This window comes from Corvus hawaiiensis, chromosome 21, assembly GCF_020740725.1.
Source record: "Corvus hawaiiensis isolate bCorHaw1 chromosome 21, bCorHaw1.pri.cur, whole genome shotgun sequence".
NCBI lineage: Eukaryota > Metazoa > Chordata > Aves > Passeriformes > Corvidae > Corvus > Corvus hawaiiensis.
In genome coordinates, this window is record NC_063233.1 from 4,123,448 (window position 1) to 4,146,063 (window position 22,616).

The 22,616-nt window shown below is 44.3% G+C and overlaps 1 protein-coding gene across 5 annotated transcripts in view; it reads left to right on the forward strand.

Annotated features, from left to right (window-relative positions):
* Nucleotides 1-18,571, forward strand: part of AK8 (adenylate kinase 8) — a 76,038-nt gene extending 57,467 nt beyond the window's left edge. For all 5 annotated transcript variants that reach the window (XM_048325297.1, XM_048325302.1, XM_048325298.1 and 2 more), the window contains 2 exons: nucleotides 15,853-15,933; nucleotides 17,966-18,571. In XM_048325297.1, the coding sequence (XP_048181254.1) occupies nucleotides 15,853-15,933; nucleotides 17,966-18,212 (328 nt within the window). In that variant the 3' untranslated portion in view covers nucleotides 18,213-18,571. The remainder of the gene's footprint in view (nucleotides 1-15,852; nucleotides 15,934-17,965) is intronic.
* Nucleotides 18,572-22,616: the final 4,045 nt, after the last annotated feature.

Below are 22,616 nucleotides of genomic sequence, written 5' to 3' on the forward strand. Positions count from 1 at the left end.
AGCACTGGATCTGATTCTATGGGCTTGGATCACCTGCAGTCACATAAATGTATTAATCACTATCACGTAAATTGGCCTCCTTTGGCTCAGGTGTAGGAGGTGACCCAGGGCTTTTATGCTGTGCAAGGATCATATTTTCTGTCCCTAAATTCATGATGTTTACAAAATTCCATATTACAGAACGCTGTCCTTTGTAAGGCTGGAAAGATTTTGTGAAAGACTTTTATCTGTTCCACGGAGCCTTTTAAACATTACCCTCTCCTAACACGTTCTGTATCTCGTAGCCCAGTAGGGCACTGTCATGCTTTGATAAAAATAATTCTTAAAATATTGTGGTCTATCATTCTTTTGACCTGAATGCTGATTAATATCCCACTGATAGTCACTGAGTGAACAATCCTGTTCTTTTGAGAGACTGACCAAAGGTCAAGATACAGAAGGTTAAAAGAGTAATGTTTTCATTTAACCTTCTAGTAAAAGCTGCTATTGCTGTGAACTTAATTTAAGCTGATTTTCAGGACACGTCTATAGGAAAAGTTCCTCGTCACATACTTGCAGTGAAATCAAAGGATTCATATTGGCCCTGAATGTGCCCCAAAGTCAAACAGATACAAAATACAGAAATAATGTGTTTTTTCAAGCCTTGGAGTCCTGTGCACTCTTCAGTTTAACTTTTTTTTTTTTTTTTAAACACTTTGCAGCAAGACACTGAACTGTCAAAGCTAAGTGGTGGTGGGTATGGGGAACTTGCCATATTTTTGTACAGTTTGCTTTCTCCTTTTAAAAGTGCAGTTTTCTCACAGAACTCTCTCTCCAGCTGTACATTTCTAACCTCCATGGATGCACAGGGTTAACTGGCGCAGGAACAAATCCTTAGCTTTCATTCCACCAGCCAAAATATAATTTCAGTTTGGAAAGTTGCTGCCATATTTTTTTTATTAGAAATACTACTGCCAGTCCATTATACTGAATCCAGGGTTTTATTAACTTTCTGTGAATAAATTGCTGATGTGCATTTTGCTTTGTGATTATTAAATAATTCAGTGTATTCCAATTAAGTAATTAGGATCACAGAATCCTGAAGGTTGGAGAAGACCTTTAAGATCATCGAGTCCAACCTTCAACCCAGCACCACCACGGTGTTCACCACTAAACCACGTCCTCAAGAGCCACGTGCACACGTTTTTGAGCACTTCCAGGGCTGGTGACTCCACCACTTCCCTGGGCAGCCTGTTCCAGTGCCTGACCACCTTTTCCATGAAGAATGTTTTTTCCTACAATCTATTTAAGCTGCTTTTGGCTCAACTTGAGACCATTTCCTGTCGTTCTTACAGCAAGCAGCTATTACTCAGAAAAATCTTGTGATCAAACACAGCCAACCCAGTGGTGGCAGGAGAGAAGGTTGGACATAATGACCTGGGAAATGCAGAAATGAATTCAGTTCTTAAGGTCTTGTCTGTGGCTGCACATTTGCATCTCAAACCTGGGAATTTTGATCAGCACAACTTCCCAACTGCCCTGTCTGCAAAAGCTTGGAGGAGTTTCCTTGGATTTATTAAGCATCACGTTGTTTCACTGCTAAGGGCAGGAGAGCTCCAGCTTCAGGCTGGATATTTGGGTTTAATTGTCTTGTAGAGAATTTCTCCAGTGGTTCCTAAGTTTCTCCTGATGGTGTCTTCCTTCCCCCCACCCCTACCTGACCCTGCTCTGGGTCTCAACTGTTTTACCTTGTTGATGTTTTGTCTATATTTGCTTTAACCAGATGCCTCTCTTTGCATGCAGCACTGGGACTCATCCCCTCTCTCCTATCAACAATAATTAGCCTTGTAAGACTAATGGAAGAAATCGTGTCTAATTACCCTGTTGAAGGTCCAATTATGTTATTAACATTTGTGGGCTATAAGCTAATGATGAGGAGAGCCTCTCATTTGCATAGCATTAAGTTAATTGAGCTGGAAGCTATGGGGTGGATAGCAGTGATGAGAGCAGGATTCTGTTACAGAATGGATAATGATGACCGGAGCAGGACGATTCACCTGACAGGTTTATTAATTAACAGCTATCTGATTACCTCAAAGAAATGGCAAGTGGCAATGCTTCTGAAAGGAGCTGCAGTATTTTTTTTAATGGCAGGTGCTCTATCACTGTGGATATTCTGGGGTGGTTTATGGTAATGGCTGTGTAAGCTCTTTCCTGGAAGCCGACACAAAAACCTGTTCTGGTTTCCTCCCTGCCCTCAGAAAACCTTCTGCAAAGGGCTGGTGTTTGTGAAAGTGCCTCATTCTTACAAGGTGCACCAAGTCTGTGCTGGTGAGTTTGTGTGGTTGTCTGAACTGTGCATTTGGAAAATCCTTAATTGTTGGGTAACCTGGAAGTTTTGCCCTCAGAAGAACCAGAGGATTTGATTTTGTGAGAAGTGTTTTTCATTATGGTGTTACGCAGGATTCTGTGTTGTATTAAGGAGAAAATAATACAAATATTTAGCTTTTCATATTTTCCTGGTATGTGCAAGCTGCAAGTGGAGGTGAGTGCCCTTTCCTTCAGTTTATTTCTGGGTGCAAACAGTTACACAAAGTGGTTAGGCCTTTCAGGAACAGGAGTCTTTATTTTAAACAGTTCTAAGAAAAATCCATCTTCTTCTTTTTTGTTAAATGTCTGATTAATTCCAAATGCATTGTAATTCACAACAGACTCATACAGTGTCTTGTTTGAGCTAGAGTATCTTTTGGAGGAAAAATCACTCTGTTTAAAAGTTGCCTGTGCAATCAATCCAAGAGTGAATAACTTACTATGCAGTTACTCATCATTAGAATCCCACACCTCAGCTTGAATGTATCTGAATGTCAAATATAGTTTCCAGTCAGCACATCTTTTATATTTTCTTCATCTACTCTGAAGAGCCCATTATTAAATCCCGTGAGCTCCAGGCCTTACCTAATGACTGAAATCCTCAGCTCATCTTCAAAATTCCTTTGACCAGACTTTTCTCAGGAAAAAAGAGAACACTACAGATTTTAACCTTTCAGATAATGACTTTTTATCCATTTAAGTGGCCTGGTGATTAGTGTGTCAACAGTAATAGACTTGTGAAGAGCAGAGAATTCTAGATAAAATATATTCACTGTTATTTTTGTAGAATCACAGAATATCCTGAGCTGGAAGGGACCCACAAGGATCACTGAGTCCAGCTTCTGGGCCTGCACATACAGCCCAACAATCCCACCATGTTCCCTGCTGTCCAAACATTCCTGGAGCTCTGAGGCCGTGCCCATTCCCTGAGGAGCCTGTTCAGTGCCACACCACCCTCGGGGGGCAGAACCTTCTCCTAATTCCAACCTAAACCTTCCCTGGCACAGCTCCAGCCATTCCCAAGAACCTACAAGTGTCCTTGTATTCTGCATCTGGCATTTGTTAGGTAAAAAAAAGCTGAGAACGTTGATCTGATGTTGGTAGAGAGGCCAAAATTTTAGTTTAGTAGCTACATCAAGACTGAAAAATCACCACTTCTGGTCAACAGGAGAAGAGAAAGAAAAGGAAAAATTAGAGATGAAGAAAATTATCTGGGGGAACAGCTCCTGATCTGAGCTCTTCAGTGGTCACGGCTCGGAGCTGCCAGCAGGAGCAGATTCCAAGGGATTGAGGGTCGATGATTCCATGCAGCTGAGCTGTTGAGGGCACCTGTGTGATCTGGAGCAAGCCAGGGAGAAGAATTTATGTGACATTTCCTCCATCTCCTTCCAGCCTGTGATGGTTCAGAGCCTGTGGTTGTGTAGAAATCACTGGAAGAGGTTGTTCAGGAAAACCAGCACAAAGAATAAAAGCCTTTAATGGAATTTAAACCCTCAATCCTCCTCTTCCTCATTAGCTTCCTGTAATCACCAGCCCGTACAGTGGGTGTGGATAGAAATATCTTTACCATATAAATTAGATTTTCTGTAAGGTTCACCACAGTGCCTGGCTGTGTGAAATAGACAAACACAGCACCGAGCCAAGATCTGATAGAGCAGGAATTATGTATTTAATTCACAGTTCTGTATAGAGTGCTCATAAAAGCTTGATCATGATAGAGGGGCCAATAAACATTTGGGAACATAAATATTTCTGTAGGAAATGGCTTTGTGAAGCATTTAGTTGTTGAGTAATAAGAACAACAGAGAAAATCAGACTAGCAGAAATCTCTAGGTACTGATCTGATGGGTTATATATGTTGCAATGATAATAATGTTGAGGGAGAATTTTTATGGGACCAGGAGCAACAAATACATCGAGTCCTGCCAATTTACTAATGAATTCATTTTTCTTGTGCTTGCCCCACTTGCTATCCCCGCTGTTCAAAATTCAGCTTTAAACCTGAAAAGCAGTGGATGGCACCTCAGGATGCTGAGCTACTCCTCTGAGTTTGCATGAGCTGAGTGTTTTGAGTCTTGGGCCATTTCTGGACCATCCATTACTTGTGTATTTAGGCATCAGTCCAGCCAGACAACACAGGGACATATATTTTAGGAAAGCACACATCAAAAAGTGTTTTAAATGGCCAAATTGTAGGACAAAACATTCTGGCAACACAGCTGGTGCTCTGTCAGTCTGTGGGCTAGAAAATAAGAAGAGAACCTGTAAGAAAAATAAAAACAACCCAGGAATAGCTAATCAGGTTAGAAGGGATGTTTTGGCTGCAAGGATTTTGAGGGCTGTAGAGAAAAATTGAATAAGATTAAAAAGTGTTTGTCCATCCTGTCTGACAGATGTGGGAGAAGATGGAATCGTTTGTTATTTCTCTGTTTTTCCTCTGAAAACAGCAGCGGCATTGAGCTGGCAAGCACAGTGAAATGCAGTTAGCAAAAGTAATGGGAGTTGAAAGTTTGACCTTTTGTGATGGAAATTTGATATGAAAAAAGGGTCTTTTGATAATTTCTCTATCCAATCAGATATGGGAGATGTCTTGATCCTGTTTCCTTATTTGCATGCTGACTGATCTCATTTGAAAACCCAATCATTCAGAAATATTGGGACATCAACAGAAATGTTACAAACAAGAAGTTGTTTTATCTGAAAGGTCTGCAGGATGTCATCTCTTGTTTTTCACTCCAGTGGCCTGATCTCTTCTTCATGATTCCATGTTTTTATTGGCAGGATAAGTTGAACATATTGAAATGCAAATAGCCCTTTCCACATTGAACCGAAATACAGGAGGTTTTTTTCAGTATGATTGATTGTATCCAGGGCACTTCAAAAGACACAAAGAAAATACTTTCTGCAGTGCCTCTGATTCCTTGACATTGCCAAGTTCTGACGTTTCCTGTTAGCAATCCCTGGCACAGAGTGATTCCTGAGCTGCTCTCACCCCTGCTTTTCTCCCAGGTAATGCCCACGTTCTGCTGCTCGCTGTTCCTGGGACAGAGTCTGAGCTCACTTTGTCTGCACAAACACTTTTTTTGTCATTAACGAGCACTCTTTGCTGCTGTCCCAGGTGCTGAATGTCAGAAATGTAATCGAATGGATTTTACCAAATTGCAGATGTATTTAATCCTACAATGGGTAGTTCAAAGCCCCCCAAGGTCACATGTTGTGTGTAGAACTGTCCCCATGATTATCTGGAAAGTCAGAGCTCACAGGCAAGGCACTGCCCACTTAGGTGAGTTTAGGATCAACTTTATCTCGCAGACAATTTAACCTTTCTATTTTCTAGAGCAGGCAATCCAATTTCCATTTTCCTCAGCCTCCCAGTGGGCTGGTGACAAGTTTTCCTGCTGTGTCACTGGTGTCATTATCCCTTTTTTTGGAGCCTACCTGTTAAACGAATGTCTTAAGCCAAAGTTTTGCATCACTTAACCCAGAAAATGGGGACACACTGTCAATATATGGTAGTTCTGAATAAAGGGGATTATTTAAAATAATTTTTTTTTAATTTATGTGGTATCTTTTTAACATCAGTGTCAAACAAATGAGAAATCTTTTTTCTTTAATACGCCAATTTTTTTTTCCACCCAGACTGGCCCGAGCCTGCTAATCTGAGTGCTGCCCTGGGAAATGGGATGTGCAGCTCCTTCTTTCTGGGGCCACTTAGGTTTGCTGTGCTTTTTATAAAAGAAAAGTAAGTGTTCACTGAATGTAGGACTCTTGCCTCCCTGCTGAACACCTGCACTGGCTTGCAAAGACATCCTGCTTTCCTGGTGCAGGGCACTCCACAGGGATTGCTTTCCAAACCCAAATCCCAGAGAGAACAGGTGCGAGGAAAGGGATGAACCAGATTATAAACTTTACATAATAACCTATCTTGGAAGTTGCTGAGCTGGTGTTTGTACAACACTTTGGAATGGAAAGCTCCAATTAGGTCAGGATTTACCACAGTGTCCCTCAGGTGGGTGACAAAACACCTTGTCAGGGACACATGGAGTTCTGCAGTCTTCATCACTGCAGAAATCCAATATTCACCCAGCTTGTTGTTTACTCAGTAGATTCCAGGGTCTAACCACAAAACAGTGCCTGTGTGTGATGTTTATCTGATGGTCCCTAATTTCTTCAGCAGTACCTCTGGATATGGGCTGGGGATTTCACTGCTGGAAGAACATGCCTGTTTTGACTGAGGAGTAACTTGACTGATGGTCCCCTTCAAATCCAGAGAATCTGTTTCATCAAACCCTGTGGCCTGTCAGCTGTGGGGGAGTGCTTTGTGAAACAGCAGGAATGGCAAATTCCCCCCTTCCTTGTGCAAAGTGGAGTTGTTGGGATGACTCGCACGACTCAGCAGCTCTCTGAATTAGACACCGAGCATTCTCCTGGATGGGAAATCAACCTTCTTCATCTCTCGTGTGTTTTAGAATATCAAACCACATAAGTTTAACCACGATGTGTTATTCTTGATAACCAAAGCAATCTAGCTCTTCCTTGCTGGATTTTTTTTAAGATACTCCCCTCTCCACCTTCTTCGTTCGCTCCTCAGTATTAGAAAAACAAAAAGCAGCTCAGCGCACCAATATTTTCTCCGTGGTGAAGTCAGCATAGAATATTAGTGTCCAAAAAGTTGTAAAACAAAAGACTATCATATGTTGCACCTTTTAATCATGTAATTGCTGAGTGACATTTAACTCTGAGGCTTTAAGTTACTCCTTTTCAGCCAGCCTTCTCCTCGTGCCCTTCTCGTCCCTCCCTCCTCCCAGAGCAACCTGCTTTTGCAGAGTAGTGCTTTAACTACACTGAAGTTTGGCTGGGCTTCTACATATTACAGCAGCAACACGAAAGCAAACAATTGAAGTATTTGAGAACAATGAAATATGTATGGCTATCTGTGACAGCCCTATAAAGCAGAGCAATTAGCCGCGTAATCCGAGAAAGCCAAAGCGCCCGGCAGCCCACGGTTCCCTATTAGTTAAATGCTTTTTGTACGTCCTCATCCCATCAAATCAACTAACACTTCCTTTAATTGGTTCATGAATTATACAGCTCGGCTGCATTATAATTTAATCACCAGTAAACATTCCTGGGGCCTGCTGTAAAGTGTATAGCGCTCATTAATTCCTTAATTTCAGCAGATGGAAGGGGAGATCGGATGAACGGTGGCAGTACAGAGCGCCTTGGGCAATGGAAGAAGGAAAAAAAGGTGGGGGGCCGTTTAGATTTTTTAAGGGCTGTCAGAAACTCAATCTGTGAGCTGTCAGCAGCCTGGACCCGCTCCCCCCCCGCCTCTCTCCCTGCCTTCACCCCACCTACTGCTGCAAGTGACTGACGGATTCATATGGAGCCTTGTCAAGCCGTCTTTAAACATCAAGCCAGCGGGTAAACCAAGCCCAATGTAAATTAATTCTTGTCTTACGGGCCCCCCTTTCTCTGTCCCCATGAATATTTCATGGCTGGCAGCATAAATATTAATTCTAATAGCTCTGCACAGTGGTTATTATTTCTGTTTTATGACAAATATTCATAAAATATTCAGGACCCTTTTTTAGAACATTTACACACTTGATTGTGAAATTTTCCAGCTTCCTGGGGACACAGTAAACATATTGGGGTTCTCTTGATGGACTTTTTTCTCTCTTAATTAATACTACGCCACATTAATATTTAATCAGATTTAGTTTTCCTTTCCCCAGAAGTGAACCCTATTACATTTGAGGATTTATTTGACAGTATTTAAAGAGGGAATTTTTATTCCCTATTATGAAATTGGTTTCCTTTGACACATATATAAAATGACACATTATAATCCATTCTTTTATTCCCTCCCCTTGCCCCCACATCATACACTTTTTTGGTGTCAGTTCTTTTATTTATTTTTACGTACCAAATATCTTACTAACGACAAAAGTTAGTGTTTAAATCTTGGGGGTGGGGGTTAAACATCATTTACTCTAAATTTGATTCCGTTTATTTAATAAGGACAAAAAGTATGGGCTTCCTTGTTAGGAGCAGGAGGTGCTGGAGCAAAGCTGCAGACAGGTAGCAAAGGCATCAGTCCTGAGATGAGTTTGCTGGTGCTTAACCCTGGAGTTGTTGCTCTGCTCCAGATTTGCTTTGCAGAATCTAATTATTGCAGGGCAGGGTTGCAGGGATCTGAGGAAACACGCCTGCATTTGGGGGAGAGGGCTCAGGTTCCTGACCTCAGGCCTCTGGGGCTGCGGAGGCTGTGGATTATCTGAGAAGGGGTTTGATTAACCTTGTGCAGGGCAGAAATCGTGCCAGCCACACTTCTCTAAAGCACTGCTGGCTGCCATCTTATTCTGTGATTCATAAAGCACCGCTGGAATGAACTCCAGGGGGAATGCAAAGATGCTGGAATAACAGCTGAGAATAAGGAGGAGGCAAAGAATAGAAATGAGGGGAGAAATGTAAAGCAGTTTTGAATGGAGGTATTAATGCATCCAAGCTACTTATTACACATGGAAAGAGTTAATGTTGCCTCCTCAAAAGAAGCTTTAAAAATGCATCGAAGCCACTCCTACAAAGGCATTTGCTGTGTCTCTGTGTGCCTTTCACTGTGCTCTGTAAGGTTTGCACAGACCCGAGTCCTGCAGACCACTGGAAGGGCTCTGGCTGCCCAAAGGCCTGGAGTTCCTTGCTGCTGTGAATCCATGGAGCTGCTTTGCTTTATCCCAGCTCCAGACCCAGCCCATTGTTCTGCCAGACAGGCACCAGTGCCTGTTCCCCCTGTGTGAGCTGGTGTGGCACCTGCTGGGACGCTGCTGAGCCACCGGGCTGGTGGGGTGGGACACGGGAGGGACCCTGTCACCTCGGCTGTCTGCACTGGTGCAGCCCAGCTCATCCAGCTGCGGGTGGAAAACATCTACCAGAGTCATTACTCTGCACTGCTGGTGAAGGGAAGGAACATCTGCAGCCATGAAGGATGTTGTTCATCTCACAGCCCTGGCCAGCAGCCATGTCCTGGGAATAGTGCCCCACTTAGCTGCCTTTTGTAGTTATTCGACAGAAATGCATCCATTTGAAAAGATCCAGTGTCTGGAAATAGCTTGTCATTGCATGAATCACTGTAAGAGCTCGATGAGCAAAACACTTGTGCTGATTAACCTGTGTTTTAGTGTTTATGCAATGTATTTTCCCTTATGGTTGAAGCCTAGAGGGTGAAATTGCTTCCCAAAATAGAATCAAGCATCGTTCATCAGAAGATATCCCAGAGTTTGAGAGAAATCAGTGAATAAAATCTCCCAACAGCTCCTTCCATAAATAAGAGATAAGGATCATTTTATCCATTGCAGAGACATGCAAGAGGAGTATTTAGGGTAGGGAATAAACTGTGATTCATGTCCAATCAGTGGTGCAGCCTCAGCAGGGCCGTTGTAGTGTGGTTACCCATGGGCAAAGCACCTGGTGAGAGCTGCAGTGACCCCTGGACAAGGCTGGGAGAAGGTAGATGGGATCTGTGTAACCAGGTTTAATTTTTAAGAGGGGATTTGGGATTGCAGAATGTAACTGTGGAGATATAACGTGCTTGGGATCCTGTGTCTGGGCCATGGTGCTTGAGAGGAGGCTTAGCCAAGGTTTCAGGTTCAAGGTGTCTTTATACCCTGGGGAAGGGGACATTATTTAGGGGAACTGATTGATCCAAGTCGGTATCTCTGGCTGGAAAGTCAACAGAAACAAAATGATCAGGGTTTTAGCTGGAATTAGGCACTGGGACTCAAATCTGAACCTCCTTGTACCTATCAAGTTGGACCACTAACTTGATTTGTCATGTTGTTGTGATCACTCAGTGGTGCTACCCAAGGAAAAGACCTTTTTGCAATGCAGATGTTTTTTGTACCATGGCCAAAGCTGCCATCCCACTCCTGTCTGGCTTGTAGAATCCAGAAGTTTGTACAGTTTTGTGCACTTTTGGAAACTTTTAAAACCAAAGAATGTGGTCAGTTTTAACAATGAGAGTCTTAGAGTTTGCCTGAATTCAGGACAGTTTCTAGGGATGGTTTTGTCCCTCTGCCAGTTCAGTCCGTGATGCCCCCCAAGGCTTTTCCATGCATTTGTGAGAACTCTGTGATTCCCTTCCCCGCCTGCTTTGGCTGCTCTGTGAACCAGAGGGATGAGCTTGTGTTTGTGCCAGGGATCACACAAGGATTGTACCTGTGGTGGCCTTTTAGGACCTACAGCATCCTTCCACTTCAACGGCCTCATCTCTTCCTCAGCTTTATATTTCAATTACAGAACTCACAGCCAGTGCATTGGCAGAACAGAGTCCTCCAGGAGAGTTGTTTTCCATGGGGAACTGTGCCACAGCATCAGGAACACTGTTGATGTCTCCATATGGAGTAAGATGTTCTGTGCCTTATGAAAGGCACAATTATTTCTAGCCTTGAATTTGACATTTTCTATTTGTCTGCCTGGAAGAGGAGGTAACTTTGTGTCTCTTCCTCTCTCTTTCTTCCACTCTCTCCTTCCTGATCTCTTTGCTCTGATTGAGCTGAGGGTCTGTCAAAGTTCTGGCAGCAAAGTTTGCTGTAACTTTGAGATCACACAGGCATCTGATCTTCACATTCTTTTTTATTTTAAAGCAGACTGATGTGGTACGTTGTAAACTGCCAGGAGCACTTGCTAATTTAGTAGTTAATGACAGTCACAGAGAGTGTTTTTCTTGCCCCTGGAGAGGTTTTAGACACAGCTGGGGTAGATTTGCCACTATCAATTATGCACAATTTTAAACAAGAATTGGCCAGCAGGGGCCTCTTTTTTTTTGCAGAGTGCAGAGCGTGAAGAATGGGAATATGGCAGCTGGTACCTGCCTGCGACAGAGAAGATATATAGGAGTCAAGAAAATAAGGGAAAGATTAATAGCTTACTATTTTTAAAGTTGCAGTTTCAACTCAAAAGTTTAAAAGCTGCATTAAAAGTGGCCCAGTGTTGGCTGGTGGTGTATTTTTGTTTTAATTCAAGCATCCTAACTTTGTTGCAAAGCTTGATCAGGTCCTGGTATAGCCACAAGCAAGTCAGTAGTGCCTGTTTTTAAAAGCCAGGTAGAGATCAGGATCCTGTCTCAGATATCCTGTTGTGTTGTCTTCACATCCTTAAATGAAAACAAGGGATGAATTTGATTTACTGGTATAGATCTAATTTCACAGACAATAGTTCTATAAAAAGGGCTTGGCTTCAGGCTCCACTCCACCAGTGTCAATCCAGAGCAACTCCAAGTAATGGGAAATGCCAAGGATGAGAATCTGACCCCAGTAAATAGCTCAAGTCTAGAACAGCCAACATCTGGATCCATCTAGGTCAGCCTCATAAAGCAGCTGTGCTTAAATGACAGGACCTGGCTCACAGGCAGAGCTTCAGTTCTCTAGAGATGTGAAGGCAGCTGGCAGGGCAGTGCAGCCATCCTGGAAAGGGACTGTCCTTAGCATTCCTTATTCCCTAGCACAGGGATTCCAGGATTCAGGCACACAGCACCTGCTTCTCTTACAGCAACACTCCTAATTTTTCCCTCACAGGTGTTTGAATTCAGTGTCGTTATAGCCAGAAAACAGGAAAACCACCACCAAATAAATTCTTGTGAGGACAGCACTGAGCACTGCCAGTTGTTAATAACTTGGATTAAGTGGGTTGGTTGCCATCTGGAACAAATGCAGCTCAGGATTAGCCGAATGCTGTTGTGTAGGTCACATATCCTTCCTTCACTTATGGCGTGGTTGGGACACATTTTTCCAAAAAAAATGCTGTCTCAGATCTGGAGTGAAATAACACCTCTGCCACCCCTGCTCTTCCCTCTCCTCTCTCCATTTGCCAAGGGGAGCATCAGGATGCCCTGGTGACCTCCAGGCTCTTCGATGACACTGGCTGAATAGCCAGAAGGCAGAAGTGGCTGGAATACTCTTTTGGAATGCCAGATGGCTGGTAGGAAAATGGCGTTATATTCCAGCTGTTAGGGCTGGAACACATTTCATCACCATCCAAAGGCAGCAAGTTCTCATTTGACTGGGTACACAGTGAAGGTGTCATCATCATTATTAATTTGTTGGAATTTAATCTCTCTAATGTATCTGGAAGCTGCACTAGATTAGATAAGTGATGTCAAGTACAGTGAGGGAGAGGCAGGATTCTGACACACAGATTTTTTTGTGCCTTTTAACATTTGTGTTCACAGTTTTATTATCTGTAAAAGCTGACAGGACTGGACCTTTTCCCACATCTCTCCCCTGGGAGATGGAACAAAGGAGAGAGGACAGAGCTGTGCTTAGGAATCCCTTGGTTTCACTCGATGGGAGTCAGAGTTTGTCCTCAGAGAGCTCAGAGGCTGCACCAAGTTTTCCCCACAGTCTCCAGCCAATGCCAGTGATTTTTGGTTGCCCGTAGGTGGATTCTGACCCTGTGGCACAGGAGTGAGGATTGCTGGTGCCCCTCTGCCCAGCCCTCCCCTCACCTTGCTGCTGACTGACACCACTCCCCTCCTGCAGCTGAACTGGGAGCTCTGGAAGAGGAGCTGTGCTGGATGCTAATCCAGCAGGGTAATGTCGTGTACTTTGATATGAGGCTGTGTTTCCTCGCCTCCCTGTCTACCAATTCTGATGACATCTGTTTCATATTTCCCCTTGATAGGACTTGTGACATATTACAACATACAAAGCCTGGCTGATTCCTAAAGTGAGCTTTACAGAGGATGCATTTATGTGAGGAAACCATGCTCGCTGTGTGGAAGGGGCCAAGCTCTGCTTGGAGAGGAATCCAGTGCTTGCAGGGAGTTGTTCCAGTTACTGCTGGATCAAGGTCATGGGTGCAGCCCTCTGTGTTGTGAGGATTTCTGAGAGAAATCCAATAAATGTGTTACCTGGGCAGTTGGAGGGTCAAGTTTGTTATGTGATCAGAGTCACAGCAGCCTGAGAGAGGGACAGAGGCCAAATGTTACTCAGAAATACCTTGAGGAGCTACAGGAGATGTATCAGATAGCCAAGGCTAACACTCCCCAGCCTGCATCCATGTAAATAGGCTTTACTCATGTGAGTAAACCTGCTGGGGTGGCATAATAGACTGTGTGGGGTATGTGTCTCCTTCAAAATGGTAATAAAGCTTTCTAATTGGAAGTATTTTAAGTCTAGACTGTAGTTCTGTCAGTGGTTTTCCCCTTCATCTTTTTTTTTCCTGCTTTTGAACAATTTTAAACTGACAGCCCTGGGGAGTGTTTTCTCTTATCTATGGGAGATATGTGGAGTGGCAGGGTAAGGCATCCCACCTTCCACTGGAAGGACTCTTGGATTGGGAGTTTGCGCTGCTCTGCAGTGAATTCTGTGTGTGCTGTTACACAATGCGTGTGGGGGAAAAAAATCCATATTAGCAGGGATGTCTGCACCCTCCCACTTCTTCCCCCTACACTCCTCTATAATGGTGACACCAGACTGGATAATAAGCAGCATCTTGTTTCAAAAAGAAGAGAGTCTCAGACAAGGCTTTCAGAGTTCATTTTGTTGGCAGCTTTTTAAGTGGAGTTTTTTAGGCTCTTCTGTTTCAAATACCATAATACTTTTTGTGTTCCTAACTATGAATTACGACAAGCTTTCTTGATATGCCAGGTTATCCTTCAGTGGGTTTGTTTATCTCAGGATATAATAGGAAGCCGTATCAATTATCATGACTGTATAAATGTTGTTCCTCTCTACTAGAATATTCATCTTGAGACATATCATCAGATGTTACCTGTTCTGACAATCACGTTTTTGTGCCATTGTTGGGCAACAGAAACAAAGAAAAACAAAATGTTAAGAGTGTAAGGGATAAAAGAGCGTTGAAACTGTTGTTCTTTTCCTGTCTTTGGAATCTCCAAGATCTTGAATGTTTTATTCCTGGCTGTTATTTTGTTACCACAGTGTGAATAGAAGTCATTATCTGTAAACATTTGAAAAGAGAGATGATTTTCATAACTTTAAATCCTACAAAGGATTCTAGTAATCTGCTATGTGCATGCCAAGGTAAAGCTCAGCCTTTCATCTGGTCTGATCCCACCCAGTCAGTGTAAAATGTTCCTTTGGTGAATGTCTAAACCACGCAGTATCTCCTGTGAGAAGCAGACAAAAATGAAAACAGGAAGCCTGGCCTTGAAGGCAGCAGCAGGAGAAGGTGTGTTGTACAGAAAGATGTATTTACAGCCTTCAGGTTGTGCTTCGTTGGGAAAAATTATTTTCATAGGTTCAAAGGGAAGCCTTATTTTTTATTTTGTTCTGAGCTAATTGTTAAATGTGGTCTTTGTGCAGATCTGCTCTGCCTCAAATAGCTGGGGAACAGGGGACTTGTGTCTGCTCAAGATCAGCAGTTTGTCAAGATTCTTCTGCTGAAAAGCTTTTGAACACGAATATAAAATTAACAAGACCATTATAATGAACCAAAAGGACAGGGAATCAATGTGAGATGGGCACAACAGTTTGTGTGCAGCAGTGGGATGTGTCTGGGTGCATGTGGGGCATGTTGTTTTCTGGCTCTGCATCCTTCATCCATGTCAGGGCATCTGTGTCACCTGTGTGAAGTGGGTTGGCAAGTCCTGCTCCATCCCCCGGTGAAAAGCTGTTCCTGGTGTGGAACCCACCCCAGTGACACCGTGGGGCTGCCTGTCTCAGATGCTGAGCAGCTCTCACTCGCTCAGGCTCAATGGGAATTGCAGATTCTGATCTTCAAATAAAGCATTCAGCATTAATATTTCCTTTCAGCAGTGTCACCAGCAAGGCCCAGCCGTGCTGAGCTGCTCCCCATGCCCTGGCAGTGCTGGTGGAAGGGACAGGGAATTGCCAGCAGCATCATGGGGTTTGTGTTCTGTCTTACCACTCATCCTGCTTTGAAGGACGCAGGGCAGGAGTGGGAGAGCAGAGGACCCACCCTGGGGGGAGACAAGGGCAAAAGGAGTGGAAGTGGACTGAAACAGCAAGAGGAAAATCCCTCTTATGGGCACTGGAGGAATGCATAATTCTGGCAGAAAAGCTCTTTCTCTGTCCCTGACAGGAACAGCAGAGTTTTTTATTTACCTTTTGGGGCATGTCATTGTGATTCTGTTCACTGGTTGGGTTGGGAAGTGGATCCAGAGGAGTTCAGAGGGAAGTGCTGGGTGGAGAGGGGGCTGGGACAGACTGAGAGAGGCTCCAGCTGCAATTCCCCCACCGGTGTCCCCCCACAGTGTGTTGTCAGAGCACACAGCACTCACAGTCCCTGTGCCTGAGATCTCCTGCCTTGCTGAGCCTGGAGACCAAACAAAACCTGAGGAGAAGCCACAGAGAAATCCCGTGCTCGTGTTTGTGACACTGCAGGTGAGGGGGGGGGGCGGGGGGGGGGACTTCCACTGCCACAACTGCTCTTCGTTTGGGTAAGGATTAACTCACCCTCTGAAGGTCACAAGTGATGTTCTCAGGATGTTAATGCACTTAATTGTTGTGTTCTCCACAGGGTGTTTTTCTTTAATCTCCCCTACGAGTCCATCATGGAGCGCCTGTCCCAGCGGAGGATTGATCCCGTCACTGGGGAGAGGTGAGCACTCCTGGCTCGTGTGTAACATTTTTCTGACTGTCAGGGAGATGAAAGCACCAAGTAGACTTCTTAGAAATCTAAGGAGCTCAGCAATACTGTACTCCTGCTTAGGGACTCCTTAAAAGAAAACTTCAAACTTTCATTGCTCCTGAAGCACCAGCCCACCTTCCTGCTGCAGCAGCTCCTCAGAACAGGGGGGTTTTAAATCCTGGTGCCTGAAATCTACAGCAGCAAACAGCTCAGCTCTAACATTTTAATGGTAACTAAATTGGTTGGTAAAATAAGGCTGAGGGAAGATGTCTAAAACCTAGCCTAAATGCAGATGGTTTTCGGACATTCCCATGGGAATTTTGAAGGGTTCCCAGCTGGGGAAAATGGAAAACTTGCTGCATTTTACTTCCTGTGATGGTCCTGTCTGCTGGGAGGTATTAACACATTTCCTGCTCAGTAGAGCAAACTCATTTGAGTCACTGAGTCACTGTAAGGTTGGTTCATCTCATTGGTATCACATCCCCTTGTCTCACCAGTGACCTTCAGCTTTCCTGCCTTCTCCACCCGATTTCCAGGGAATAAGTCACAAATAAATTTATCTTCCCAAATACCTGCTGGAGTTGGCATGTGTTCACAACTTCACTCGTGGTCTGGTCTTATGATTCCCCTCACTTAAATTTTAAACCCTTCTTTTGCTTTCGTAAAGGCTGAACACATCCTATTGCATCAAAGACATATCCTGAACCCTCAAAGATTAAGGCCATAAAGAATGGATTTGTCCCAAAGTGGTGGATGATTATTCAGACATCTCACTCGAGGTGCAGCATTAACTTGTGACAGCAGCAGTGATTTGCTGTAACTGCTCTCTTTGCTTTAGTAATGAGCAATGTGGTTGTTCAGCAGAAAGGAACAGGCTGAAGCAAATCATTCCCACATCTTTGCATTTCTTATCATTAGGATTAGGCTGTTCAGTATCTGCTCCAGTTCACACGCTTCCCTCTCACACTCTGGGTTTTATTCCTCACAAATTCTCCGTGAATTGAATTGTTTTAGGTGCTGTGTCTAATCCTTGGCACCGTGTAAAGCCTGCCCCTCTGGCTGCAGGGCAGAGCAGGGAGTGGCCTTCAGCTGTGCCCTAAATCATTCCCATGTGGAATGAACTCCGTGTCCACATGGTTGGATGCAGCTCTGCAGAGACCCAAACTCTGCTTCCCTCCTTGGTTTTGCATCTATCCCAAAAAGTTTCAGAAAATTTGGCTGTACAGGAAGAGGCATAAACTGGTTTTGTGTTGAGGCAGAGGAGACATTTACTCAGGATTGCCAGTTCTAACAGGGAATTTAAACACTTGATTGCAAAGGAACTTTTAGAGATTGATGGGAGCCTTTGGCAATGCAGGGACATCATCAGAATTCCTTTGGTGTCAGGTGAGCTGGGCTGTGGCGCTGCTACAGGACTCTGAGGATGGAAATCCTCTTTCCTGCTGAAGTAACTGAGGGAACCCACAAGTGTGAATTGAGGGAAGCCAAATTCCAGCATTTGGAAAATTAAAAATAACCAAAGCCTCCGGTGAATTAACCTCTTTTTACCTTCAGCTACTACATAAAGATGTTAGCAATCAAATGTCTGAGAGCCTTAAACACAGTTTAAGGTCCCAGCAATGCTGGACACGGGGCTGTGTTTAAGTTAAGGCTTTTTTTGATGCTTTTTTAAAGACAGGAATCAAAGATTTCAAGTAAAAGATCTGGAAATGCTTCTGAACCTGGAGCACTGAACATGTAATAGAGATTTCTCCTCATGGGGAGCAGATAAACACTACCAGTGCCACCTCCAGAGAAACCCTTGGCCTTTGAAGATCCAGGATTCTTGAGGGCAGCAATGACAGATGACTTGCCCTGAAATTTCCAGTCTTTGTTTTAAAACCCCAACCTAGAGCAGAAAGAGGCCAAGGCACTGTGACAGGCAAAAGCATGGAAAATCTGCAGAAGTGGCTGCTGTGTCCTCAAGTTGAGCTGAAACCGTGGCATTTCTTCTCCTCTGCAGATACCACACTACATTCAGACCAGCTCCCACTCCAGAGATCCAGGCCCGGCTCAGGCAGAACCCCAAAGACCAGGAAGAAAATATTGAGAAGCACCTGGAAATCTATTACAGGAATGTCAAGGCCCTGGAGGATTTTTACCAAGATGCCTTTTATGTCAATGCTGACCAAGACCCTTATGCTGTCTTTGAGTTCATAGAAAGCTGTATCATTAAGCCCCTTCCATGTAAAAAAATTAGAAGTTTATAATTAGAAGGGATGGTTTCTGGAAGAGTTGATTTAAAATTTTTCCCTGTAATACTTGCAGTCTGGTTGCTGAAGTGGCAGGTTATCACCAGGGAAGAGGAAGTCAGCCAAGCTGTGTTAAATCTGAAGCTCACCAAGGCTGAGTGAAGTACAGAGGGTAAGAAATTGGGCTTTAGGGGAAAGGTTTTTGGCTTTTGTTTCGTGATTATATGAATGATATGATATTTTGTGATATGAAACACTGTGGCTGGGGAAGTCCTTGTGTTTAATTCAAATATCTTTTTCCGTTTCTGAATAGTAGTTTTGTCTTTACTATGTAAGACCCATGAATCCAAGTTGGAGTATTAAAGCTGTGAGATGTGTTTGTGTCTTAATTCTCCACCAAAACCACCCAGGCACTCCCTGCGTCCCTCTGTCCCTGCAATCAAACCCTAAAGCAAAGAGAAAAACAAAGCTCCCAGCTCTGCAGTGAACTTTCACCACAGTGTTTGAGGTCGGGGGCAGTTTTCACTCCCATGTTAACTCAGATTTCGTAAAAAGTGCTGACAAACCCCTCTGCAGATGCACTGGCTGTCCCCATTCTGCTGGGCAGGAAGACTCAGAACAGCTGGACAGGATATCCAGAGCCCTGGAAAAACTGGCTGCAGGTCCATCACTTTCAGAACCCAGTCAAGGACATAACGAGCTGCAGGTGGGTCACTAAATTCTGTTTTCCTGGGGTTTTTCTGCTCCCAGCCTGTGGCTGCTCTGGCTGAGCTGTGCCTGGGCATGTTGGTGCCCAGGGTTTGGGTTTTTTTCCTTCTCTGGCTGGATATGGCAGCAATGAATACTCAGGTAAGTTTTTTTTACCTGGAAGGTCTCTGGTGAAAGGCTGCTGGCTGTCTCAGACTCTGGCTGTGGAAATGCACGTCCTTAATGCCTGTAGAAAAGGGGAATGATTTGTGCTGTGGTCAGAGAACTGGGTTGGATGCCTCTGTTATGTCTCCCTCTGTTTCTCCCCTGAATTCTTCCCTGAATTCCCCCTGCCAGAGCGTGGGGAGAGCTTCAGGTTTCTCCTGTGGAAGCCTCAGTGTCTGGGAAGATGTGGGCAGAGAGAACAGACCTCCAGAAGCCTTTTGGGTTTAGGTGACTGCTCTGGTCCTGTTGCTGCTGAAGAATTTGGGTCTTTGTTGCTGTCTTTGACTGTGTGTGTCTAAATCTATCTGGAGAAATGAAAAATGTACAGGCCATATTTCCTTCTTGCTCCTGTAACTTCAGGTGGAAAGACCCTGGTTGTCCAGGTGGCAATGGGGATATTGTGTTATTTTATGAGAATTTAAAGTCAAAATTTTCAGTACTTTTGGGAGCGGAGGGGTGTTGATGAATGGGAATTGGACTCTCCAGCCCTGAGGGCGGCTCTAAAGTCTCAGAATAAGTGTCTTTGAAATCTAAGAAAGCCAAATCCAAGCAATCTGAGTCCCTGGTGCCTCTTGAGCTGAGAAACCCAGTCTGTAGCACCAAGCTGATGCAGAGGCTGCTCCCAGGCACAGGACCCAGCCACAAACCCTCTTGTTCAGCTGGGCAAGGACATCTTTAACAGCCCTACCTGTTACAAATGTGCTGCTTGGTGACTGCTTGGGCAGCTGGGTTTTCTGCCATTGCTATGAAGATGTGCTGCAGCATTCGTGCATAATTGGGAGCCCTTCTATTAATAATACATGGGAAGCTCATCTTGCTAATATCACCTTCATCTGAGCGTTCCTACTAAATATTTTGATAGATGAAATGGGTAGAGAGTGTATTTAAATACTGTTTGTACTGCAGCTAGGGTACAAAAGGGACAGTGCATCTTTAATTAGACAGGTACATCTGCTTAATTAATTTAGCTGTAAAGCCCTTTTTCCTCTTCATTCTTTCATCTATATGCGGATGCTATATTAGTTCCGCTCCGCTGGTTCCATAGAAACTGAGAAAAAGAGCTCAGTCTCATTGAGATGCACTTGGCATGTCTGGGTAGGAGTCTCAGGTCAGTGGTCAACCCCCAAGGGTTTGCAGCAGGCCTGAAGTGCAGAACATCAGGGTTAGCAGAACATGCTAATACTCATGTAGAACTCTCCCTCAGAAACAACTAAAACAATTGACATTCATTTAATTACTGTAAACGAAACAGCCCCTGCATGACTTTGCATAGTAAAGCCTGTTAATACCAAAAAGGTTCAGTGGGTGGAAGGAGGAATTAGGCTTTTATAATTGGAATGCAACACTTGAAAACCAATTTGGTAACTAGGCGTGATTTTATTAGCATCTTATTCTGGCAAAACAAATGTTGAGCAATGAGGAAAACAAGGTAAAGAGGAGGTGGTAGGAACACAGCAGGGATCAGATGTTACTGATTGTACAGCTTTGCCCAGGTCTGGAATGGACATCTTCCATCACTCTGCTTCCCAGAGACACTTTGTGGAGAGGGCTGCCTGGAGGTTGTGCTGTACCCTATAAGTTATGCTGTTAATTACGTAGTGTAGCAACAAGGTGAGTTTGTCCAACTGTTCCACAAACTTTTGTGTCCACCAGCTCCAGACACAGGATCCTTCAGTGGTGGAAGGGCACTTGAACACCCCTTCTCCACCACCACCGCTGCAGGGACCCCCTGTAGCTCTGGAAGGATTTCCCTGCTCTCATCTTTCCCTGTGAGGCTTGGATGCTGCTCAGGGAATGGCATTAACCCCAACCTGCTCTGTGGTGAGGGCTCTGAGGAGCAGGAATGGCTCTTCCTCCTCCTCTCTCCAAAAAAAATCAGGGAAATATTTATTGTCATTATGTATGCATTGACAACCATAGTATTTCCTCTCCAGAAATACACAATAGGATTAAGAGGATGAGGAAACACCAAAGGAAAGGGTGGCTGAATGATGAAGTCCCCGAGCCATACCTGAATGGAGGTGAAAGGCAGCAGTGAGGTCCCTCGTTACCAGGTCCAGAGCAGGGGGTGTAATTTGGAGACACAAGCCTGAGTCTGTATGATCCCAAACTTCATCCCAAGTTCCAAGAATGGCACCTAGCACCAAGGCACTAAGACACTGTACAGTCCAGGGCTGTTCCACTTATCCATCCAACTTGGATTAGCCTGGATTTCTTCATCCCAGAGGAGGATGGATTAACTGTTGCCAGCATGAGCAGCAAATTTTAAAAGCTATCAGAAGCTCCTCATCAAGGACAATGACACCTTAGCTCTGGACAAACAAGATCTCTGCCTGTTAATTCTCAGCTGCAAGAGCAAGTATCACAGTCCTTTTAAACAGAAAAAAAAAAAGAGCATCAGGAACCCTCAGTCTCTGCTGGAACGTTGCTCTCTCTCTGGAGATGAGGGTCCTTGAACAGCCAGAGTGTTCACCATCAAATGGCGAAGCAGCTGAGAACCTCCAACTATTCACTTGTTGAAGTATCCTGCAAAACTTAAGCAAAAACTTAGTGAGATAAACTCTGACTCTGTGGGATTTGTTCTTTGAACATTTCACGTGGTGTCTCAAAACAGACTGAGCCTTGATAGATGTGTTAGTTTGAGGAGGCACCTCTGATAATGGCAGAATAACACAAGGATCTGGCAACAGTGTTCATTCCTTGCTCCCCTGCTCCCATTCCCCATGGGGTGACAGCAAGGTTTGATCAGCACAATGTGTGGGACAATGCCCCAAGGTGCTGCTGCTGCCCTGCAGGAGCAGGACCAACCCCTGCGTGCCCAGAGCTGCTCCTTCAGGAGTCTGAGGCATAAAAGGATTCCTGGAGCAGCCTCAGCACTCGCTGGGCAGCCAAACCCACTCAGGTCAGCACCAGGGGTTAAATGTTACTGAGTGAGGTGGGCTCTGCTATTCTGGTTAAAAACGCACTTAAGGACAAGTGCTGGTTTACACAAAAATGAAATCCCAATTCCTCTGTACCTGTTAAGAACAAGTCAGGGTGAGGAGTGAAATCCTTTTTGCTAAAGGATCTCCACTGGCAGACAAAGACAACATCGTTGGCTTTAAAATTCCATTCTCCCAGCAGTCTGAAACCAGGTTAAATAAACTGGCAATGGCAGACTGAGTATCTACTGCCTTGAAAGACAGGGAAAATAAACATTAATGCTGCAATGTTACCGTGAGGTGTGCTAGAGCTTCTCCATGGCAAAACATTAAAACTCAGTCCAGGGACATTCAAGAGAACTGCCAGAAATGATCAGCAAGAACCAATGTCATCTGTTATCATGTGAACCTTTGGGTCAGCCAGACTTAAACATTTCAGCAGATTAGGATATTTTTATGGTTTCTAGACCACAGCCAAAGAAATGCTCTTTGACTTTTTCTGAAAGCACTGGGACATGGTTCTGCAGGGCTCCCTCCCCTCCTCCACAGGCAGGAGAATTTCTAAATTGGAGCACTTACTGATGAGCTG